This window comes from Emys orbicularis, chromosome 15 (assembly GCF_028017835.1).
Source record: "Emys orbicularis isolate rEmyOrb1 chromosome 15, rEmyOrb1.hap1, whole genome shotgun sequence".
Taxonomy (NCBI): Eukaryota; Metazoa; Chordata; order Testudines; family Emydidae; genus Emys; species Emys orbicularis.
Window position 1 is genome coordinate 16,718,466 of NC_088697.1, and position 20,730 is coordinate 16,739,195.

The 20,730-nt window shown below is 47.8% G+C and overlaps 1 protein-coding gene across 1 annotated transcript in view; it reads right to left on the reverse strand.

Annotated features, from left to right (window-relative positions):
* SLC37A2 (solute carrier family 37 member 2) overlaps positions 1-20,131 on the reverse strand; it is a 56,704-nt gene extending 36,573 nt beyond the window's left edge. The window contains exon 1 of the mRNA XM_065417145.1: positions 20,073-20,131. Within this exon, the coding sequence (XP_065273217.1) occupies positions 20,073-20,131 (59 nt within the window). The remainder of the gene's footprint in view (positions 1-20,072) is intronic.
* Positions 20,132-20,730: the final 599 nt, after the last annotated feature.

Below are 20,730 nucleotides of genomic sequence, written 5' to 3' on the forward strand. Positions count from 1 at the left end.
CAGATCTGAGGAACTGTCCCAAATGGAGGTGTCATTAGAGGAAGTTTTGGAACAAATTGGTAAACTAAACAGTAATAAGTCTCCAGGACCTGATGGTATTCACCCAAGAGTTCTGAAGGAACTCAAATGTGAAATTGCAGGACTACTAACTGTCATCTGTAACCTATCATTTAAATCAGCTTCTGTACCAAATGACTGGGGGATAGCTAATGTGACGCCAATTTTTTAAAAAGGCTCCAGAGGTGACCCTGGCAACTACAGGCCAGTAAGCCTCACTTCAGTACCAGGCAAATTGGTTGAAACTATAGTAAAGAACAAAACTGTCAGACTCCTAGATTAACATAATTTGTTGGGAAATAGTCAACATGGTTTTTGTAAAGGGAAATCATGTCTCACCAATCTACTAGAATTCTTTGAGGGGGTCAACAAGCATTTGGACAAAGGAAATCCAGTGGATATAGTGTATTTAGATTTTCAGAAAGCCTTTGACAAGGTCCCTCACCAAAGGGTCTTAAGCTAAATAAGCAGTCATGGGATAAGAGGGAAGGTTCTCTCATGGATTGGTAACTGGTTAAAAGATAGGAAACAAAGGGTAGGAATAAATGGTCAGTTTTCAGAATGGAGAGAGGTAAATAGTGGGGTCTCTCAGGGATCTGTATTGGGCCCAGTCCTATTCAACATATTCATAAATGATCTGGAAAAAGGGATAATCAGTGAGGTGGCAAAATTTGAAGATGATACAAAACTACTCAAGATAGTTAAGTCCCAAGCAGACTGCGAAGAGCTACAAAAGGATCTCACAAAACTGGGTGACTGGGCAACAAAATGGCAGATGAAATTTAATGTTGATAAATGCAAAGTAATGCACATTGGAAAACATAATCCTAACTATACATATACAATGATGGGGTCTAAATTAGCGGTTACCACTCAAGAAAGAGATCTTGGAGTCATTGGATAGTTCTCTGAAATCATCCACTCAATGTGCAGCGGAAGTAAAAAAAGCGAACAGAATGTTGGGAATCATCAAGAAAGGGATAGATAAGACAGAAAATATCATATGGCCTCTATATAAATCCATGGTATGCCCACACCTTGAATACTGTGTGCAGATGTGGTTGCCCCATCTCAAAAAATATATATATTGGAATTGGAAAAGGTTTAGAAAAGGGCAACAAAAATAATTAGGGGTATAGAACGGCTTCCGTATGAGGAGAGGACTTTTCAGCTTGGAAAAGAGGTGACTAAGGGGGGATATGACAGAGGTCTATAAAATCATGAGTGGTATAGAGAAAATAAATAAGGAAGTGTTATTTACTCCTTCTCATAATACAAGAACAAGGGGCCACCAAATGAAATTAATAGGTAGCAGGTTTAAAACAATCACAAGAAGGTATTTTTTCATGCAATGCACTGTCAACCTCTGGAACTCCTTGCCAGAGGGTGTTGTGAAGGCCAATACTATAACAGGGTTCAAAAGGGAGCTAGATGGATTCATGGAAGATAGGTCCATCAATGGCTATTAGCCAGGATGGGCAGGAATGGTGTCCCTAACCTCTGTTTGCCAGAAGCTGGGATTGGGTGACAGGGCATGGATCACTTGATGATAACCTGTCTGTTCATTTCCTTTGGGGCACCTGCCATTGGCCACTGTCAGAGGACAGGATACTGGGCTTGATGGACCTTTGGTCTGACCCAGTACGACCGTTCTTATGACACTAAGCTGGGGGGAGAGGTAGATAGGCTGGAGGGTAGGGATAGGGTCCAGAGTGACCTAGACAAATTGGAGGATTGGGCCAAAAGAAATCTGATGAGGTTCAACAAGGACAAGTGCAGAGTCCTGCCCTTAGGACGGAAGAATCCCATGCACCGCTACAGGCTGGGGACCGACTGACTAAGCAGCAGTTCTGCAGAAAAGGACCTGGGGATTACACTGGAGGAGAAGCTGGATATGAATCAGCAGTATGCGCTTGTTGCCAAGAAGGCCAATGGCATATTGAGCTGTATTAGTAGGAGCATTGCCAGCAGATTGAGGGAAGTGATTATTCCCCTCTATTCGGCACTGGTGAGGCCACACTTGGAGTACTGCGTCCAGTTTTGGACCCCCCCCCCCCCCCACTACAGAAGGGACGTGGACAAATTGGAGAGAGTCTAGCGGAGGGCAACGAAAATGATTAGGGGGCTAGGACACATGACTTATGAGGAGAGGCTGAGGGAACTGGGGTTATTTAGTCTGCAGAAGAGAAGAGTGAGGGGGGATTTGATAGCAGCCTTCAACTACCTGAAGGGGGGTTCCAAAGAGGATGGAGCTAGGCTGTTCTCAGTGGTGGCAGATGACAGAACAAGAAGCAATGGTCTCAAGTTGCAGTGGGGGAGGTCTAGGTTGGATATTAGGAAACACTATTTCACTAGGAGGGTGGTGAAGCACTAGAATGGGTTATCTAGGAAGGTGGTGGAGGTTTTTAAGGCCTGGCTTGACAAAGCCCTGGCTGGGATGATTTAGTTGGTGTTGGTCCTGCTCTGAGCAGGGGATTGGACTAGATGACCTCCTGAGGTCTCTTCCAACCCTAATCTTCTATGATTCTATTTTCTTGAAAATGCCATCTCTTGCCCTGTTTTGGGTAGAGATTGTTTGCAGTGGTGTTGTAGCCATATTGGTCCCAGGATATTAAAGAGACCAGGTGGGTGAGGGCAATATCTTTTATTGGACCAACTTCTGTTGGCGAGAGAGACAAGCTTTTGAGCTTAGACAGAGCTCTTCTTCGGGTCTAGGGTAGAGACTAGAAGACCCGAGGGAACACGGGCTGTATTTATCACACATGAACGACAGACCAACTGGTGCCATTTAAAGCCAACATGATCAGGTTCAGTGGCTGATGCCTTAGTGCAACATTATTTTTAGAACATAATGTGGGACTAAAAGGACTTCCTGGGCCATCAGGTCAAGTCCCTGTTATGGCAGGCAAACCTGACATGTAATCTTGTTCATAAACTGATCAAGCTCCATCTTAAAATCAGTCAGGTTTCTTGTCCCCACTGCTCCTAGTGGGAGGCTGTTCCAGAACTGCACTCCTCCAGAACTGGCTAGAAACCTGCTTCTCATTTCCAGCTTCAATTTATTTCTGGCCAGTTTATTCCCATTTGTTCTTGTACCAAATTCTTCAATAGCTCTTCTTCCTCCTTAGTGTAGCCCCTGATGTATTTATCAAGCACAACCATGGCCCTTCTCAGCCTGTGGTTTGCTAGGTTAAACAAACCAAGCTCTTAATATAGCTTAGCCATTCCCATGAGCATCCTAGCAGCCCTTCTCTGCACCTGGCCCAGTTTGGAAATTAAGCAGTCCCAGTTCTAGTACAGCAGCTGGAATTCTGGTTCCTCCAGCAGCTGTTTATTAGGTGATTCAGACACTCAAGAGTTAGAGATGAAAACCTGCTGGATCATCTAGTCCCTCTCCCAGCGCAGAAATATTCCCTATGGCATGTGTACTCGCACTGTCCTCAGTCTAGTTTTACAAGTCCCAAGCAAGAAGACGTTCACCACTTCCCTGAGGAGACTATTCAACAGGACAATACATCCGGCAGTCAGGGAGATTTTCCTGATACTTGGACCCACACCACATTTACCACACTACAGAACTTCCCCCAGGGTCAGAATGCAGGGAAGTGGACAAGTTCTACTTAAATGCCATTCATAACCCCAGAGTAGGTATGGATTTCTTTCTAAAAAAATTACTTAGTCAAAAGCTGACTTTAAAACCCATCTTTAGGCTTCATAGTGAATGATGAAGAGGCAGTTCACCTATTGGATTCCCACTCATTCACCAAGTTCTAGCAACCAAAAAAAAGCAATCAAGTGCGTCCAGAAAGAGTTGTACTTTCCAAATTCCCAATGCCTCTCGTTCATGGCTCCATTAGCCTCTTTAAGAAGAAAATGCACTACTGTGGACAGGAGTTAGGACTTAGGGGATACAGAACGTTAAGTGATCCTGGCAGTTCTTTCCTTTCTGGAAAGGCGGTACAGAGTTTGCTGTCCTCCACACTTCTAATACCTCCCTAGTTTTCCATGTGATTTTTTACAAACTATAATTATCACTGATTCAGTGAGTTCATTAGTTAGTTCCCTTGCACACGAAGACTCATGCAATTCAGGTCATCTGATGACCTGTATGGCCTCTATGACCAAGCTTAAGAGCAGCCGTTTAGGAAACAAGTTATTTTGGCAGGATCTTCCTTCTTTACCAAAAGATTATTTATATATTCAAAGATCTCAACAACAGAGACGGGGAAAAGTTCAGCCTGTCATTTTGGAGTCATGAGTTTCACCCCACCCCCTTCTCAGGTGTTAGATAGGCCAACGTTCTCCCCTCGCTGTGCCCCTGCCCTTCTGGCAACAGTCACTTGTTTCGCTAGCCTTAACTTTTTCCCACGAGCCTTAATGTCCACACATGTTTCACTATAGAAGTGTACATGAAAAGGCATAGATAAGTTGCAGTTTAATAGGAGCCAATGTACAAGAAGGAGCAGCTCTCAGCATATGGCCATATTCAGTAAGAGAAAATGCTGCGAACAGTGGGGCCAATCACGTGAGATACTAAGTGCCTTCTACCCTCTTTATGTAGGATTGGATGGAACAGAGCACCTCACAGCACGGGACACGTTTGTTTAAAATTTGAGAGAACAGAGCAGTTCCTAGTCATTCCATTACTCTGGACTGATCATTGAAGGGCAGTCACAGAAATCAGAGACGGAAAAGCACAATTAGCTCAACCTGTCCATCTCCCACACGTGCAGGATCACTCCCTACCGTACCTACCGCATTTTGACAACAGATTACATTGTACATTAGAAGAAGCTTTCAATGAAGGGCCACAACACTGATCAACAGGAAAATTCCTCCTATGTTCTTAGTTCATGAGAAGAAAAATTAGCTTAAAAGGTAGTTTTTAAGAGGTACTCTCAGCCTTTTCTATAAGCTTTTAATGGTTCCAATAAATGCCTAAATAAAGCAGCTCAAGATTTCTGAGGGGAGGGCCTAGCAGCTAATTCATCTTTCTAGAAGATGTTACAAATTAGATAGAGGGTTCTTCGGTCTAGCAGAGGATGGTATAACTTAACATAATCCAATGTCTGGAAGTGGAAGCTGGGCAAATGCAGACCATAGGAATAAGAAGCAATTGTTAAAGTTTGTATTTATTTTTTTAACAGGGAGAGTAATTAACAGCTGGAACCACCTACCAAGGGCTGTGGTGGATTCTCCACCACTAGCAGTTTTTAAAAAAAAAAATCAAGTTGGACTATTTTTCTAAAAGATGTGCTTTGTTCAGCCACAACTATTGGGACTCCTAACAGGAATTAATTCAGGGAAGTTCGGTGGCCTGTGTTATGAAGGTCAGACTAGATGCTCAATACTGATCACTTCTGGCCTTTAAAAAAAAAAAAGAAAAAAAAAAAAATCTATGATCGATCAGGAAGCACAGTTTAGAAATTTAGGGAGCTATTGAAAGATATATGTGTAAAGGCAGCAGAAATCTGCAAGAGAATCCTAGGCTTTGATGGTGGTTCATGTGTCAGCTGTTTATCTGGAGCAGATTCCACTGAAATGAGAATATTTCCATTTCAGTATTTCCCTCAGACAAGCAACTGAATCACAGAATGACTAATATGTTTCCAGTGTCACATGGGAGAAGCAGTGGAATTACTGCCTCCCTGTGACCAAGTTCCCACTCAAGCCCTGCTGCATGCACTGTACGCAGAGAAACAGGCAGGACAGGGAAGGAAAGATTCAGAGAATATTTCTCTCTCCCAGGACCAAGCACTTAAGCATGATGCAGGAAGGATGATCAAGAATCAGCACCCTAGTCCATAGGGATCACTCTCAGGCAGGCCAGCCCATGCCCAGACCACAATTCTGCACACAAAATAAGGGAATTTCCCTAACCTGAACGAAAAAATGGGGGTGGGAGGGAGGAGTGCAGGGAGGTCTAGATCAGTGACATAAGTTGTCATTGTAGCTTCATCCCAAAAACAATGGCATGGAAAATACCTCATCTGCAAAATCGCCTAACTCCATTTTCTGCTTTTCCACTTCACTAGACAAGATCTCATTCAATTACACGTCATCTCTGCTCTGATATTAGCATGAGTCCTTCCCATCCGCCCACTCAACCTTGAGAAGAGCTTTATCTTCGTTCAAAAGAATTCTTTGGTTTGGTTACTTTGGTCTATTCAAATGCTGGTCACTGTGCCTTCCACTTCAGGCCTGGAGAGTCAGCAATTCAGACTGAGATATCTGTGATTACTGGTGACCAGTACTGACCAGAGCTTTCACATTTACTACAGGAAGAAGACGCCACCATTAGTGCATTAAACAATCTGAAGACAAAAAAATAAAAAAAAAAATAATGCAATGACTTAGCCAGCTTTACACATTCCTGATGGGCATAAGAGCCTGGCAAGTCTCATCACTTCCCTTGTAACTTCCGAATAAAGTTTCCATTCACACATTGAAGTGAGAATGTTTCTAGCATCCAAAGACACTTTCAGGTATGTTATATGCCTATAAAATCATTCAAAGTGACACAAGGAATTCAAAAAGTGAAAAATAAAACAAAGATCCAACAAAACGAGCAAAATCCACCACGCTGGCATTTTGTCTCCTGGGAAAAGTCTGTTTTTTCACAACCCTGAATGCATCGGAGAGTGAAAAAGATCAGACATGCTAGAAGACAAGCGGGTCTTAGGCTGCTTTAGGGGTGATGCTGGTGTAAGATCCTTACTTAATGGAGTCTTGGCCCACCTGTGAGTCTGGTAAGGGTAACAGTCCCCATAAAAAATGAACATTTGCCAACAGTTCTCAGTATATTTCCCTCGATACCCCACTTATGCAGATACTGCTCTGTGGTGCAGGCAGGTAAGTACTGATGACTCAGTTTTCAGAGGTACTGAGCACCAGCAGCTCCCATTGGCTTTGGTGGGATTTGTGGGTGCTTAGCATAGACGAAGATAAGGCCTTTATGTGGGAGCAACGGAGGTGGGAAGAGATAGGAAACTAAGGCCCTGCTCTAGCCACTCACAGACACAACTTCAGCATTAAACAGCTGAGGACTCTCGCCCTAGCTCCCCACCCCCAACATCCTCTTAGCATCTGATTCAGCATTTATGTCCCACAGCGCTGCCTCTGGAACAGCTGCCCCGCACAGAATGGCTAGAGACAAAATTGGCTTGAAGACGATTGTATTGTGGGAAGAAGGGAGAGAAGATGCTGGGTCCGAGAGGCTCCTCAAGGGTCAGGGTCTCAGGCAGGGATTATCTATTCCCTCATTAGCATAGAGAGATCAGTGAAAACAATCACACTGACTTCAGCCAGGGGGGAGCTTCAGCCCCAACACAGCAGGAAACTGTTTAGCAATTTACCAGTCCCAGGTACTTTTATCCCAAACTGAGGGCAGCACCACAGGTGTGCCGAGAGAGGGGGGGAAATGGACACATCCAGGGACCTCTACTCTTCAAGATACAAGCTGACAGCTGTATAGGCTGCAGCTCCCTTGGTCCCAAAGTGTCAAGATGACGAGACATGTAAACCCATCTAGCAGATTTCACAAGGCACACTAAGTAGGTCAACTCAGTGGGCTATTAGTAATGGATAAGGGACTCCCTAGGCAAGTGAGTTCTGAACAAACAGCATCACGTCCTCATAACTTTCAGGGGCTGTGCTGGGCCAGAGCGTGGCAAGGAACTTGTGCTCTGTACTGAACAGGAAATTTCGTCTCATGGGGACTTTTTTAGGCAGCATGAGACAGTTAAAAGCCATGTCCTCCTCTCATTTCTGTTTAAGAAGAGCCAAGGAGAGGAAAGGGAGCAAGAAGTCAGGAATAAGCGTTAGAGCTGCCAAAGCAGTGCCACATAGCAGCCAGTCACCAGGCTGTGCTTCTTAGCGCTGATCAGACACCGAGGAGGATCAGTGCTGCAGTACATAGAATTGACGAGTCTGTATGAACGATTAAGAACATACAACAGAGGACTGTGTAAGATCAGCTACAGATGTGACACTAGTGACTTGTACATGAGTGCCTCAGAGCTCAGCCTAGCCAGGGAACTACTGTATGCCATTGTAGCTTTTGGTTTCCTTCCCCCAGAGAATTAATCTTCTGAACTGAGCAGCTTCTGTTCTTGCCTCAAACTGGTTTCACTTCTGCTTAAGAGAGAGCTGACTTAGACATAAAACACAGTTCAAGAAAATCCTGCAAAGAGAAAGTAAAGACCCTTTGGGGGAGGGGGCCGAGGAGAACGCAAGGCAGCTCCTAATGGGGGATGCACAGTGCCCTTTCGTGGAACTTGCTGCCCCTGCTCAATCTAGAATTCATCTATTTTAGAGGAAAGAGTGGACAGTAGAGAGGGCTGAAGAGTTCAGAGAGGAAACTGCAGGCCCATGATGTGGTGAGCAACAGGAGTTAGGATCTCTCAGGCCTGTCCATCAAGGATCTCTCAATACAAGAGAGACCAAGAAAAACCTGACCCAGGCAAAGCATATGCAGGTCCTGTATTTGCTGGGAAAAGAGGGAACTGGAGCCAAGAGGCTTTGGGACTAACACCAACCCCACATTTCTCTGTCTGGATGAGGAGCCAGATCCACAAATTAAGGAGATGCCGGAGCTCTATAAAGCCTGTGTACAAACACCGGGCTGGGTGCTCTGTCTGTAACGAATTAGTATGTGCTACATACACAAAAAACCCTACTCCCCCACCACACTGCATCCAAGTCACTCGGGAGTCAAGTGCAGATTGCCGCAAAGACTTCCAGTGGTAGGGAATCATCAGAAGAAGCCACACTGTGGTTTGGGTAGGAGCTGATCCAAAGCCCAATAGAAAACTTTGCACTTATTCCATTTGGCTTTGGATCAGGCCTCCACAGCAGTGAGCCCAACCGATTTTATCAATCATTACAAGTGCATTGTAAGCATGCAGTGCAGACTCCACATAGGAGAGCTAGACAACTGCTCATCTCCAGAGTTGGAAATCCCTCATTTCTTTCCACCGCACAGAAACAAGACGACTTAATACAGCTTTGAAACTTTACTTAAAAAAAAACAAAAAAAAAAAACCACGCATCATTTTTCTTCTGCATAGTAGTTTACATTTAACACAATGCTGTACTGGGTTTGTTTGTTTGGGGGGAAAGATTGTCTCTGCTGTGTACTTCCTGATTGTGTACTTCCGGTTCCAAATGAGAGGTGTGGTCAGTTCGTAACTCTGGTGTTCATAACTCTGAGGTTCTACTGTAGAAACCTCAACATTAAATCGTGCAGTTGGAAAAGGAGCGAGACTCCAAAAGACAAGTATTAGCAGCCTAAGGTTCCCAGTGCATAGAGGCTTTGCAAGGTTTTCCTCTCTTACATAACTCCTAATACTAACAAGTTCAACTCAGATGCATACGTCACTCAGCATGACTAAACCTGCTATTTTAGCAGGCCAGCCTACACTCTTCCAACAGTTTTAACTAGATCAAAAAAGTAGCACCTCATGAGTTTAGTATTTTGTTTGACGAGATCTCTTTGGGATCTTTTCGAATCTCACTGAGTTTCTGGCCTCAGTGATAGCCTATGGCAATGGAGTGCCACTGTTTAGCTGTGCACTATGTGAAAGCGTATTTCCTTTGATCAGTTTTGAATTTGCTATCTTTTAATTTCATTGAATGTCTCCTTGTTCTTGTGTTACAAGACAGAGTGAACAAAAACTCCCAGTCTACCTTCTCTAGGTCATTGCTTATTTTATTGACTTTTATCATGTCCCCTCGTCTCATGTGTAAAAGGTAACAATCACAGTCATTTCAATCTCTCTTCATATTAGAGTTTTTCCTGGCCCTTAATCATTTTTGTTGCCTTCTCTAAACCCCCTCTAATTCTGCAATATCCATTTTGAGATGAAGTGACCAGTACTGCACTCAATACCCAGATGGTGCTGCACCACTGATATACAGAAGGGCATTGCAATAGTTTTGCTATTATTCTCCAGCCTATTTCTTATGCATCCTAACATCTTGTTTGCTTTATTGACCGCAGCTTCTCACTAAGCAGAAGTCTCCATTGAGCTGTCCTAAATGACACCCACATCCTTTTTCTGAGTCAATACAGCTACATAAAATAAGGTGTACAAATAGTTTATTGTTTTCCTTCCAATATGCATTACTTGGCATTTATCAAGGGAATGGACATCATGGGTAGTTAGGTTCCCCTATATTCCCCCACAGTTCTCTTTGGAATTGACTAATCTAACTAATCTTGTGCTATCTGCAAATTTTGCTTCCTCATTGCCCCCTTCTCCCCCATTTCCAGAACATTTATTCACACGCACAAACACACACACCATTCAAAGGACATTAAGGTTGCTAAATCAAGCACTCAAAAGTTAGGAAATGCCAGAATTAAGGTTCCTGATGCAATCTTAATTTGGTCCCCCTGTATGTCTGCATTATGGGACAGCCTTCAATTACAATTAATTGGTTCCAACCATTTCTCTCCACCAGAACTCAGAGAATGGTGATAGGTAACTGCTCCTCCTCCCCAAAGGTGGGATTCCACAAGGATCCATACTATCCCACTCCCCTTCAATAGCTACAGGAGAGCACAGAGACGCCATGGACTCAGCTGCTCCAGGATGCCAATGACACTCTACTACCTACCTCAACTGGCGGAATCACCACCAACACTCAAGAGTCAGAATTCCGACAGGAAATTAGCTCTCCTATGAAGAGCAGCTGGCCCATGTTGAACCTAGGCACGACTGAAGCAATGCTGACTGGAAAGAGGAAACACTTTGAAGAGCCAGCCAAAATGTTGTTGCTATCTTCCATAGAAAGCGCACAGCTCCCATTTCTCAAAGTGGTGGGAAGTCTTGGGGTCCTGTTTGAATCCTCACTAACGTCAGGTGACCAGGTAGCATCAGTTTTCAAAAATGTCTTGTGAACCTGGACACAGAGTTCCATGCATTTGTCACCTCCAAGCAAAGTTACTTTAACTCTCAGTGCCTTTCCTGGGACAACTGGGACTAACTGAACAAGGATACTGGGAGTAGGGGGAGACTGGGACTCAGATGGGGATCCCAGAGGGGGAGACTAGGGCTGGCTGGCCAACGACACTGGGACTTGGATGAGAAGCTTGAGGAGTGGGATAGGCTAGGCAAGGAGAATGGAACTGGGATGAGAAGCCAATGGTGGGGAAGAGACAGGATTGGGATAGGGACAAGTTGGAGTGGACAGGGCAGAAGAGTCTGTGACCACAAAGCACACTCCCCCTCCAGAGCCAGGAATGGAATCCAAGATTCTTGAGTCACCACTCCTCTGCAGTCAGCAAATATCTGTGAAACCCTTCCACAAAGTGTGTGTCTCACCCCCTCCACCCCCCATGTTAATCCACATAGAGGATTTAATGTTGCTTTCAATTACTCCACTAGTTTAAGGGGCATAGGTCTGTTTGATGGAGCTAAAGGTTCCAACCCTGCTGATATGCCAACCACATGAGTCATGATGGAATTTGTTTTTTCAATTTACTTTTTTAAACATCTAGAATATTACTGGGCACTCGAGTCAGGAATGGCAGCCACTTTAAAATTCATAGTTTTAGAATTTAAGGACAGACGGGACCATTGGATCATCTAGTCTGTCCTATATTTCACAGGTCATTAATTTCCACCTAGATACCCCTATGTTAAGCCCAGAGACTTTAGTCTTCTGAGGACTGAAACGTTTTAGTTTAAACTGTGTGCCACAGGGATAGAACAGAGAAATCAAGGTACTTATAATGCCAGAGACCCCTGCAGTGCAAGGAATTGATTAGGTGAGATATGCCCAAATGCTCCCAGCAGGCGAACCACATCCCATGCTGTGGAGAGGAAAGCGAAAAATCTTCAAGTCCGAGCCGAACAAAGAACATGCTGCACAGGAAACTGCCGTGGCCACAGGGAAACCACCTGGTGGCCGCATTTGAGAAACTGTGCTCTAGACTCACAAAACTGTGGAGTGTCCACCACAAACACTCAGAATCGTTTAAGGCCAGATTTAGGCACCCTTCCTCTGAGTAGTTTTTTCATGCCTCTAGCATTCCCAAAGGGCATGTCCACACTGCAGCTGGGAGGGTACTTCCCAGCCTGGGTAGACAGATGCACTAAACTCTGCTCAAACCAGCATGCTAAAAATAGCAATGTGGCTGCAGTGACACGAGTGGTGACTCAAGCTAGCCACCCAAGTGCCATCGCGCCTGACCCCCTGGGTATGTGTGTGGGCATCCAGCACACACAGCTGAAGGGAAAAAAGCCAGTCAATCAGCAGTACAAAAGCAGCTGGTCAATCAGAGTGGAACAAAAATTCAAGTGGGGTAGCAATACAGTTCCCCTTGGAAGCTGGCACCCAGAGCAACTGTCCTGCTCGCCTGCCCCTAGCAGGTAGGTTCACTTTTTCCTCTGGACAGATGATTTTCATCCCCATCCCTCTAACCTTCATACCCCTTTCTAAATACAGAACCACACCTTTCTAGACTCCATGTTCCTCTATGCTAGCCCCACCCCCATTCTTTCTTTTGCCCCCTAATGCTGATGCGAGAGAAGGAGGGCATCAGCTTTCTCCTGTGTGCTGCCTCCTGGCTGGTGCACTCTGCAACAGGATGAGCCACAAATACTGCAGCTACCTACCATATGCCATCACCAGTGGGGCTGCACCAGGGCTACAGCAACAGCGGGAGAGGCTAAGAAAAATGCCAGTATAGAGGAGGCCTCTAGAACCAGAGAAAGGGAGTCCCTTGGCAGCTGTCCAGCAGCTGAACCCTCACTCGCTCTCTTGTTTTGAGGCATGGGGGTAGGAGAGGCTGATCGGCTGCACTAAGCACCAAGCACTGACACTCCCCAGCCGAGCAATGGAACACAGGAGCTGGCAATAGTAGCACTGGGGCAGTAGGGGAAGGGTCACTCCTGATCACTTCTGAGGGTCCAAGTTAAGCTATTAATACCTCCCCCCACACACCACTGTTTGCTCATCTAAACACACAATCCTTGTAAACTGGCATCATTTGGACAAATAATTGCAATATCATAAGCGTCTGTTGTTGGGACCCATCCAGCTAGGCTTCCCCTTCTGGGTTACTCCCACACCCATTGCCCCTTCAAGGGAATGCACTAGGTACACAGGAAGCACCAGAGATGCATTCAGAGTGACCACTATTTTTTTCTTCATTTCAGCCTGGTTCACCTGCCCCACACACTACTCTGTGGTGCAGAAATGTCAAATCTGCAGCCAGGTGAAGACCGAGCCCTGATCCCATGATGTACAAAAGCCAGTTTCACTAAATGAGGTATGTGTTTTGAGCGTCCTCTGCCATTCCCCCCCCCCCCCCCCCCCAGTACAGGCTGAACTGTATGGCACATATCACACTTGATCTAGCTGCAGTGCTGACCCATTTCCAAGAGTTTATTATGCTTAATGCATAAAATCAATTGAACACTGGATTGAAACCCAGTACAAAAGCCCAACACGTGTGAGGAGATTCATAGACTGTAAGGCCAGAAGGGACCACTGTGATCATCCAGTGTGAGCTGTTTAACACAGGCCATAGAACTTCCCCACAATAATTCCTTTTGAATTAGGGCAGATCTTAAAAGCGCATCCAGACTGGATTTATAAATTGCCAGTATCCACCACAACTCTTAGTAACCACTGGAACAACTTAATTACCCTCAGCGTTAAAAATCTGCACCTTATTTCTAGTCTGAATTTGTCTAGCTTCAACTTCCAGCCACTAAATCGCATTAGACCAGGGGTAGGTGGCACACGAGCTGATTTTCAGTGGCACTCACGCTGCCCGGGTCCTGGCCACCGGTCCAGGGGGCTCTGCATTTAATTTTAAATGAAGCTTCTTAAACATTTTAAAAACCTTATTTACTTTACATACAACAATACTTTAGTTATACATTATAGACTTATAGAAAGAAACCTTCTAAAAACGTTAAAATGTATTACTGCCACAGGAAACCTTAAATTAGAGCGAATAAATGAAGACTCGGCACACCACTTCTGAAAGGTTGCCAACCCCTGCATTAGACTTTTCTCTGCTAGACTGAGGAGCCCATTATCAAAAATATTTATTCCTCATATCCACACTTACAGACTGTGATCAAGTCACCCATTAACCTTCTCTTTGTTAACCTAAATAGAGTGAGCTCCTTCAGTCTATCACTATAAAGCAGGCTTTCTAATCCTTTAATCATTCTCATGGCTCTTCTCTGAACCCTCTCCTATTATCAACATCCTTCTTGGACTGTTGACACTGGATCTGGACATAGTGTTCCAGTAATAGTCACACCAGTGTCAAATACAGAGGTGTGTCCTTTCTTCCTACATCTCTGCAGTTTAAAGGCCAACAGGAATTTTTTTAAAAGCCATAGAAAAGCAAGAATTAAGTTGCCCAAAAGCTTGTCGCTACTCCCCAGGTAATACTTGCATCATCCACACTGCATTATGGTTAGTTAGCTCTTGAAGGCCCACTCAAACACAGTGTTGGAGTGACTGTTGTGAATGATACTCCTTGGCAACAGCTTTGAGTGAGTTATTAACATGTGTGCTGCTTTGCTATGAAAGCCTGTGGCACACCCATGTCCCATAGTCAGATGGCCTTACTAGCAATCAGAGACTAACCAAGATCAGTTACATCCATTAGATGTATTTATTTCTAGGTATTTCTATGGTGCTCATCCCCATAGTGTCAGAGCGCCTCATATTCATTAATGTGACAATAATGCAGCCTTCCAGACTTGGCCCTGAGCTGTGGGGGGGGGGGGGGGGGGAGGAGAGGGGGAAATCACCTCTATAGCTGAGAGGAGAGTGCTGTCTCCATGGCCCAGTCACTCACTAGCAGCAGAGGGCCCAGTAGAGTTGAATGAATAATTGATACTCTGGTTTGGTTGCCAAAATCAAAAACCAAAACCAAACAACATTTTGAAATGGAATATTGAAACAATTTGTTTCAAAAATGTCAAAATAAAGTATTTCGACATTTCTGGGGTTTTTTCCCCAAAACTATTAGTCGAATTCAACCCAAATACACAAATAGTTGGGTTGCCCTGAAAAGGTGATTTTTTTTCCTGCTAATTTACTATTTGCCAAAAGATTTCGCTCAGGGGACGATTGATAGTATTCACTACTGGGTCCCAGTTCATCTGGAGTTGAACCAAGACAGCCAACTCGTTATGCACAGGCAACCAGCCAGCCACCACAGACCACACGTTTGGTATGGTGATGCAAGCGTGAAAGGCTTCATAGCTTCCTACCTACCTACACACTGAACCATTAACACACCATGTAATTACGTACCATACATATGTATTTGACAGATTCTAACCACTAGAATGGATGTGTACCTCTATCCTGGCTTTCTAAGGGACATTACAGTACATTATCATATACCAGATTTCATGACCATCCAGATACAATGGTGATGGGCACAATGAGAAGGTCTACTGTTTCTTTAAAATTGCAGCAAGAAGTCAGGCTAGGTGAGATAAGTGAGGGGTAGCTGGTAAGATTGTCAGTAGAAGCTTTAAACTGAAGCAGAGCAAGACAAAGTTGCTTTAGGAAGAATGCTTCTCTTTACTGCAGAAGGGCTCCTTGCTCAGTGCTAGAAGAAAGCAATACTTTCCACGATTCTTCAGCGATCTCGTGTCTATCATGTGACAATGCCAGATTACATGTCAAAGAGGCACAAGCCACTATCCCCCCTGGAAGTGATGACTCAGTATTTATACTAATAGCCATACTAGGAACTGAAAGGTTTCAAGCTCTCATTCTGTAGAAAAAGTCACACAGACTAGACAGTCAGGTTTGAAAACAGGGCGTAAGGGGGTTATCTACACTAAACCTAATGGGAACTGCACTGCCACTCCTTGTGCTGCTTTGAGAGTTCATCAAAAATTACAGGCTTCCATGCCTCCCCCATCTACATTTCAAAAAAGAGAGAGAATATCAGAAACGGACTGTAAAAAGAGAAGCCAGAAGCCGTGTAAACATTCTGTTTGTGGGGACCAAGTCTCCCTCCAGGAGATCTTTGCCTATCTGGCTCAAAAGCTTTCCCACTCCCAGCCCTGCCCAATTATAAAGGGAAATGAACGTTGCAGACATCCATTTCTATCTCTGTAGCCCCACTAATCTTCTCATTTTCAGAGCAGGGCAGACTGAAGTCCCCTACAGAGCCTGAAGCTTAGGCCAACAAAGCCCTGAGAATTCTTCAGGGATTGGAATGCAACTCAGCAGACTAACAAGGCAGAACCTTTCTTGTAGCCAAAGAGGAGAGGCCTGGGCAGGGGAGAATCAGCTATAAGAGGGGAACAGCTACAGATGAGTTTTATTTTCCTTTAGTGAACTGAAAAAGCCAAATAAGCTTCACTCTCATGGTTTAGCTGATACAGGTAAAACAGGTTCACTTTATCTCCTATAATCCTGTCACTTTATAAGGGTATATCAAATGACAGGCTTTTACAAAGCACAGTCATGAACTGCAGTGATACAATATAGCATTATAGGAAATGTCACAATATGACTATGGATACTAATGTCACTTAAAAGCCAAATGTATGGAGTAAGTGAAACACTTTTAAAGTAGAATAGGATATCTGCAGCAAACCACCCCAACAGAAGTCCGCAAAGTTTACTGTTTTATCTTAACAGAGTAACATCTGGAAGACAGATGCATTAAGATGGACAGCAAGCAGTGAAAATTATTGCATGCAAAGGACATAGGGTCCAGCTAAAGCAAATGAGAGAAAACTGAGGCTGACAGTTTCTAAGATCAGCTCTGTCACAAATGTGACATTGTCAAGTCCCTTGCTAGTTGTGCCTCAGTTTCCCCATTTGTAAGATGAGTCTATTTCACAGGGATGCTGCAAGATTTATTAATTACACAATAAATTGTGATCCTTGGATTAAATAGGAAGCGTGAAGTATTAAGAGCCCACGCATACTACACCCTGTTCTAAGGTTCTGCTGATATATAAACCTCTGAAGTTGAACAAAGCAAACATTGTATGAAAAGTGTTATTTCACATTTATTTTCACTGGATTTGCAGATTTTAAAGAGCCACAAAAATAATCTTAAAAATATTTGTTTCATTGCTGGCCACCAGCATTATGTTGGTGTTTCCATAGTCCACATAAGAACTATCTACACAGAGACACTCAGTGCACGTCTGTAGCACTTTAACGAAGATGCTCTATGCCGACAGGAGAGGGCTCTCCTGTTGGCATAGTTAATCCACCTCCCTGAGAGGCAGTAGCTATGGGTATGTCTACACTACCCACGTTACAGCACAGCAGCACTGTGACGTGGGCAGTGTAGACACGCTTTATCGCTGGGAGAGTGTTAAAAAAAACCCCACCCCTAACGAGCGGTGGTAGCTTTATCGCCGGGAGCCTGGGGCTTTTCAGCGCTAAAACTTGTATCGCTCGGGGGGGGGGGGGGGTGTTTTTTCACACCCCTGAAAGTTTTAATGCTGAAAGTGGCAGTGTAGATGCAGCCTAAATTGATGGGATTTTTCACACCCCTGAGGGACACAGTTATACCGATATAGGTGTGTAGCGTAGAGCCGACCTCAGAAAAGTTAATCCAAATTAATTAGAACGGACCACGTCAATCAATTCTGAATGAGTGGCCTCAGGAGTTTAATGCAGTTTAACTAATCCACTTCATATGCAGTTTTAGGATATGTCTACACTTAAAACACTACAGCAGCACAGTTGCACTTCTGTAGCACTTCAGTATAGTCACCACCTATGTCAACAGGAGAGCTTCTCCCATCGGTGTGTAGGTAATCCACCTCCACGAGAGGTAACAGCTAGGTTGATGGACGAATTCTTCCATTGAGTATAGCTACGTCTCTGAGGGGTGTGCATTTTTCACACCCCTGAGCGACAATCATGGGTTCACCTAACTTTTTAGTGTACACCAGGCCTATGTTAATTTTGATTAACTCTCCTGAATGTAGATGTGCCCTAAATACACTTAATGTTGGTCCACAGAGATGCACCAGCAAGTTGCCCAGCAACTTGCAGCAGAAACTGGCATAGACTTGGGGAAATTCATTGCTCAGCATGAAATAGAACAGGTGCCAACCGAGTAGGAACAGAAAGTCCACAAATGACAAAATAACCACCCAGGGAACTTTCTAGCTACAGACTGATCTGGGTGAGCTCCTTGTTTCAGTGACAAAGTAACAGATGCCAGAGAGCTGGTGCATGGGGCAGGGCCTGGAGTTTGTGACAGATGCAATAAACTCAAGAGCTGCGAGCGCTCCTTCACCCGCACATCTGCCCACAAACAAAAACAAAACAAAACAAAAAAATCAACCGTGACCAGCAACTCAGCCCCACACCTCAGCTCTCCAGTGCCACCCTGCACCCATTCCAGCCCTGGGCTCCCCTCCAACTCTGCAGTGCCACCCGGTACCCATTCCAGCCTGGGGCTCCCCCCAGCTCTGCAGTGCCACCCCACGCCCAGTCCAGCCTGGGGCTCCCCTCCAACTCTGCAGTGCCACCCGGTACCCATTCCAGCCTTGGGATCCCCCCAGCTCTGCAGTGCCACCCCGCGCCCAGTCCAGCCTGGGGCTCCCCCCAGCTCTGCAGTGCCACCCCGCGCCAAGTCCAGCCTGGGGCTCCCCCCAGCTCTGCACTGCCACCCCCGCGCCCAGTCCAGCCTGGGGCTCCCCCCAGCTCTGCAGCGCCACCCCGCGCCCAGTCCAGCCTGGGGCTCCCCCCAGCTCTGCAGCGCCACCCCCGCGCCCAGTCCAGCCTGGGGCTCCCCCCAGCTCTGCAGCGCCACCCCCGCGCCCAGTCCAGCCTGGGGCTCCCCCCAGCTCTGCAGCGCCACCCCGCGCCCAGTCCAGCCTGGGGCTCCCCCCAGCTCTGCAGCGCCACCCCGCGCCCAGTCCAGCCTGGGGCTCCCCCCAGCTCTGCAGCGCCACCCCCGCGCCCAGTCCAGCCTGGGGCTCCCCCCAGCTCTGCAGCGCCACCCCCGCGCCCAGTCCAACCTTGGGATCCCCCCAGCTCTGCAGCGCCACCCCGCGCCCAGTCCAACCTTGGGATCCCCCCAGCTCTCCAGTGCCACCACGCGCCCAGTCCAGACCGGGGCTCCCCCCAGCTCTCCAGTGCCACCACGCGCCCAGTCCAGACCGGGGCTCCCCCCAGCTCTGCAGCGCCACCCCGCGCCCATTCCAGCCTTGGGATCCCCCCAGCTCTCCAGTGCCACCACGCGCCCAGTCCAGACCGGGGCTCCCCCCAGCTCTGCAGCGCCACCCCGCGCCCATTCCAGCCTTGGGATCCCCCCAGCTCTCCAGTGCCACCCCGCGCCCAGTCCAGCCTGGGGCTCCCCCCAGCTCTGCACTGCCACCCGTGCCCAGTCCAGCCTTGGGATCCCCCCAGCTCTGCAGTGCCACCCCGCGCCCAGTCCAGCCTGGGGCTCCCCCCAGCTCTGCAGCGCCACCCCACGCCCAGTCCAACCTTGGGCTCCCCCCAGCTCTGCAGTGCCACCCTGCGCCCAGTCCAGCCTGGGGCTCCCCCCAGCTCTGCAGTGCCACCCTGCGCCCAGTCCAGCCTGGGGCTCCCCCCAGCTCTCCAGTGCCACCCCGTGCCCAGTCCAGCCTGGGGCTCCCCCCAGCTCTCCAGTGCCACCCCCCGCCCAGTCCAGCCTGGGGCTCCCCCCCAGCTCTCCAGTGCCACCCCGCGCCCAGTCCAGCCTGGGGCTCCCCCCCAGCTCTCCAGTGCCACCCCGCGCCCAGTCCAGCCTGGGGCTCCCCCCAGCTCTGCCGTGCACCCTCCCTGGCGCCCCGCTAGTCCACCCCAGTCCAGTCTTCCTGGAACAAACAGTGCCACCACTTGGGGTTTGGGGTCAGGGATGAACCGGCCCATCCCCGTGGCTCCGGGGCAGGCTTCTAGCTAGGAGGCCTCGGCGGAAGGACCAGCCTCGCTCGCCCACCGGAGCCCGCACGGGCCTGTCGGGCATCGCAGCGCCGCTGGTGCCCCTGCAGCGGGCCGGTCCCCGAGCTTACCAGCTCTCCCGGGGCAGAGCCCGGATGAGGCGGATTCCGGGAGCCAACGAGGATCTCATGGTGCCGGGCGCGGAGAGGGGCGAGCTCTGCTGCAGGCCCGGCGGGCGCTGCCATTTAAATGCCCCGCTGGAGCCCGGCAGCCGGGCACATGCCACTGGGTCAGCCCCGTTCCCCACCCCGCCGGTCACATGCTGCGGCCGCGCCGGGGCCGGCTCGGGCCCGCCTCCTGCGTCCCGGCTCCCTTCCTGGGCCCGCCTGGCGCTGTGCGGGGGCTGCGGCTCCGCGCTCCTCCCCGCCCCCATCCGCCGAGCGCTCCCTGCCCCTCCCCCCACTGCGCCCCTCCCCTCCCGCCTCTATCCCCCTCCCAGTGCGCCCCCTGCCCTCTCCCTGCCCCTCCCCTCCCGCCTGCACGCCTCCCGCCTCTATCCCCGTCGCGCCCCCTCCCCCCACCTGCACCCCTCCCGCCTCTATCCCCCTCGCGCCCCCTCCCCTCTCCCTGCTCCCCTACCCCCACCTGCACCCCTGCCGCCTCTATCCCCCTCGCGCCCCGCTCCCTCTCCTCCCATCCCCTCCCCGTGCGCCCACTGCCCTCTCCCTGCCCCTCCCCTCCCGCCTGCACGCCTCCCGCCTCTATCCCCCTCGCGCCCCCTCCCCTCTC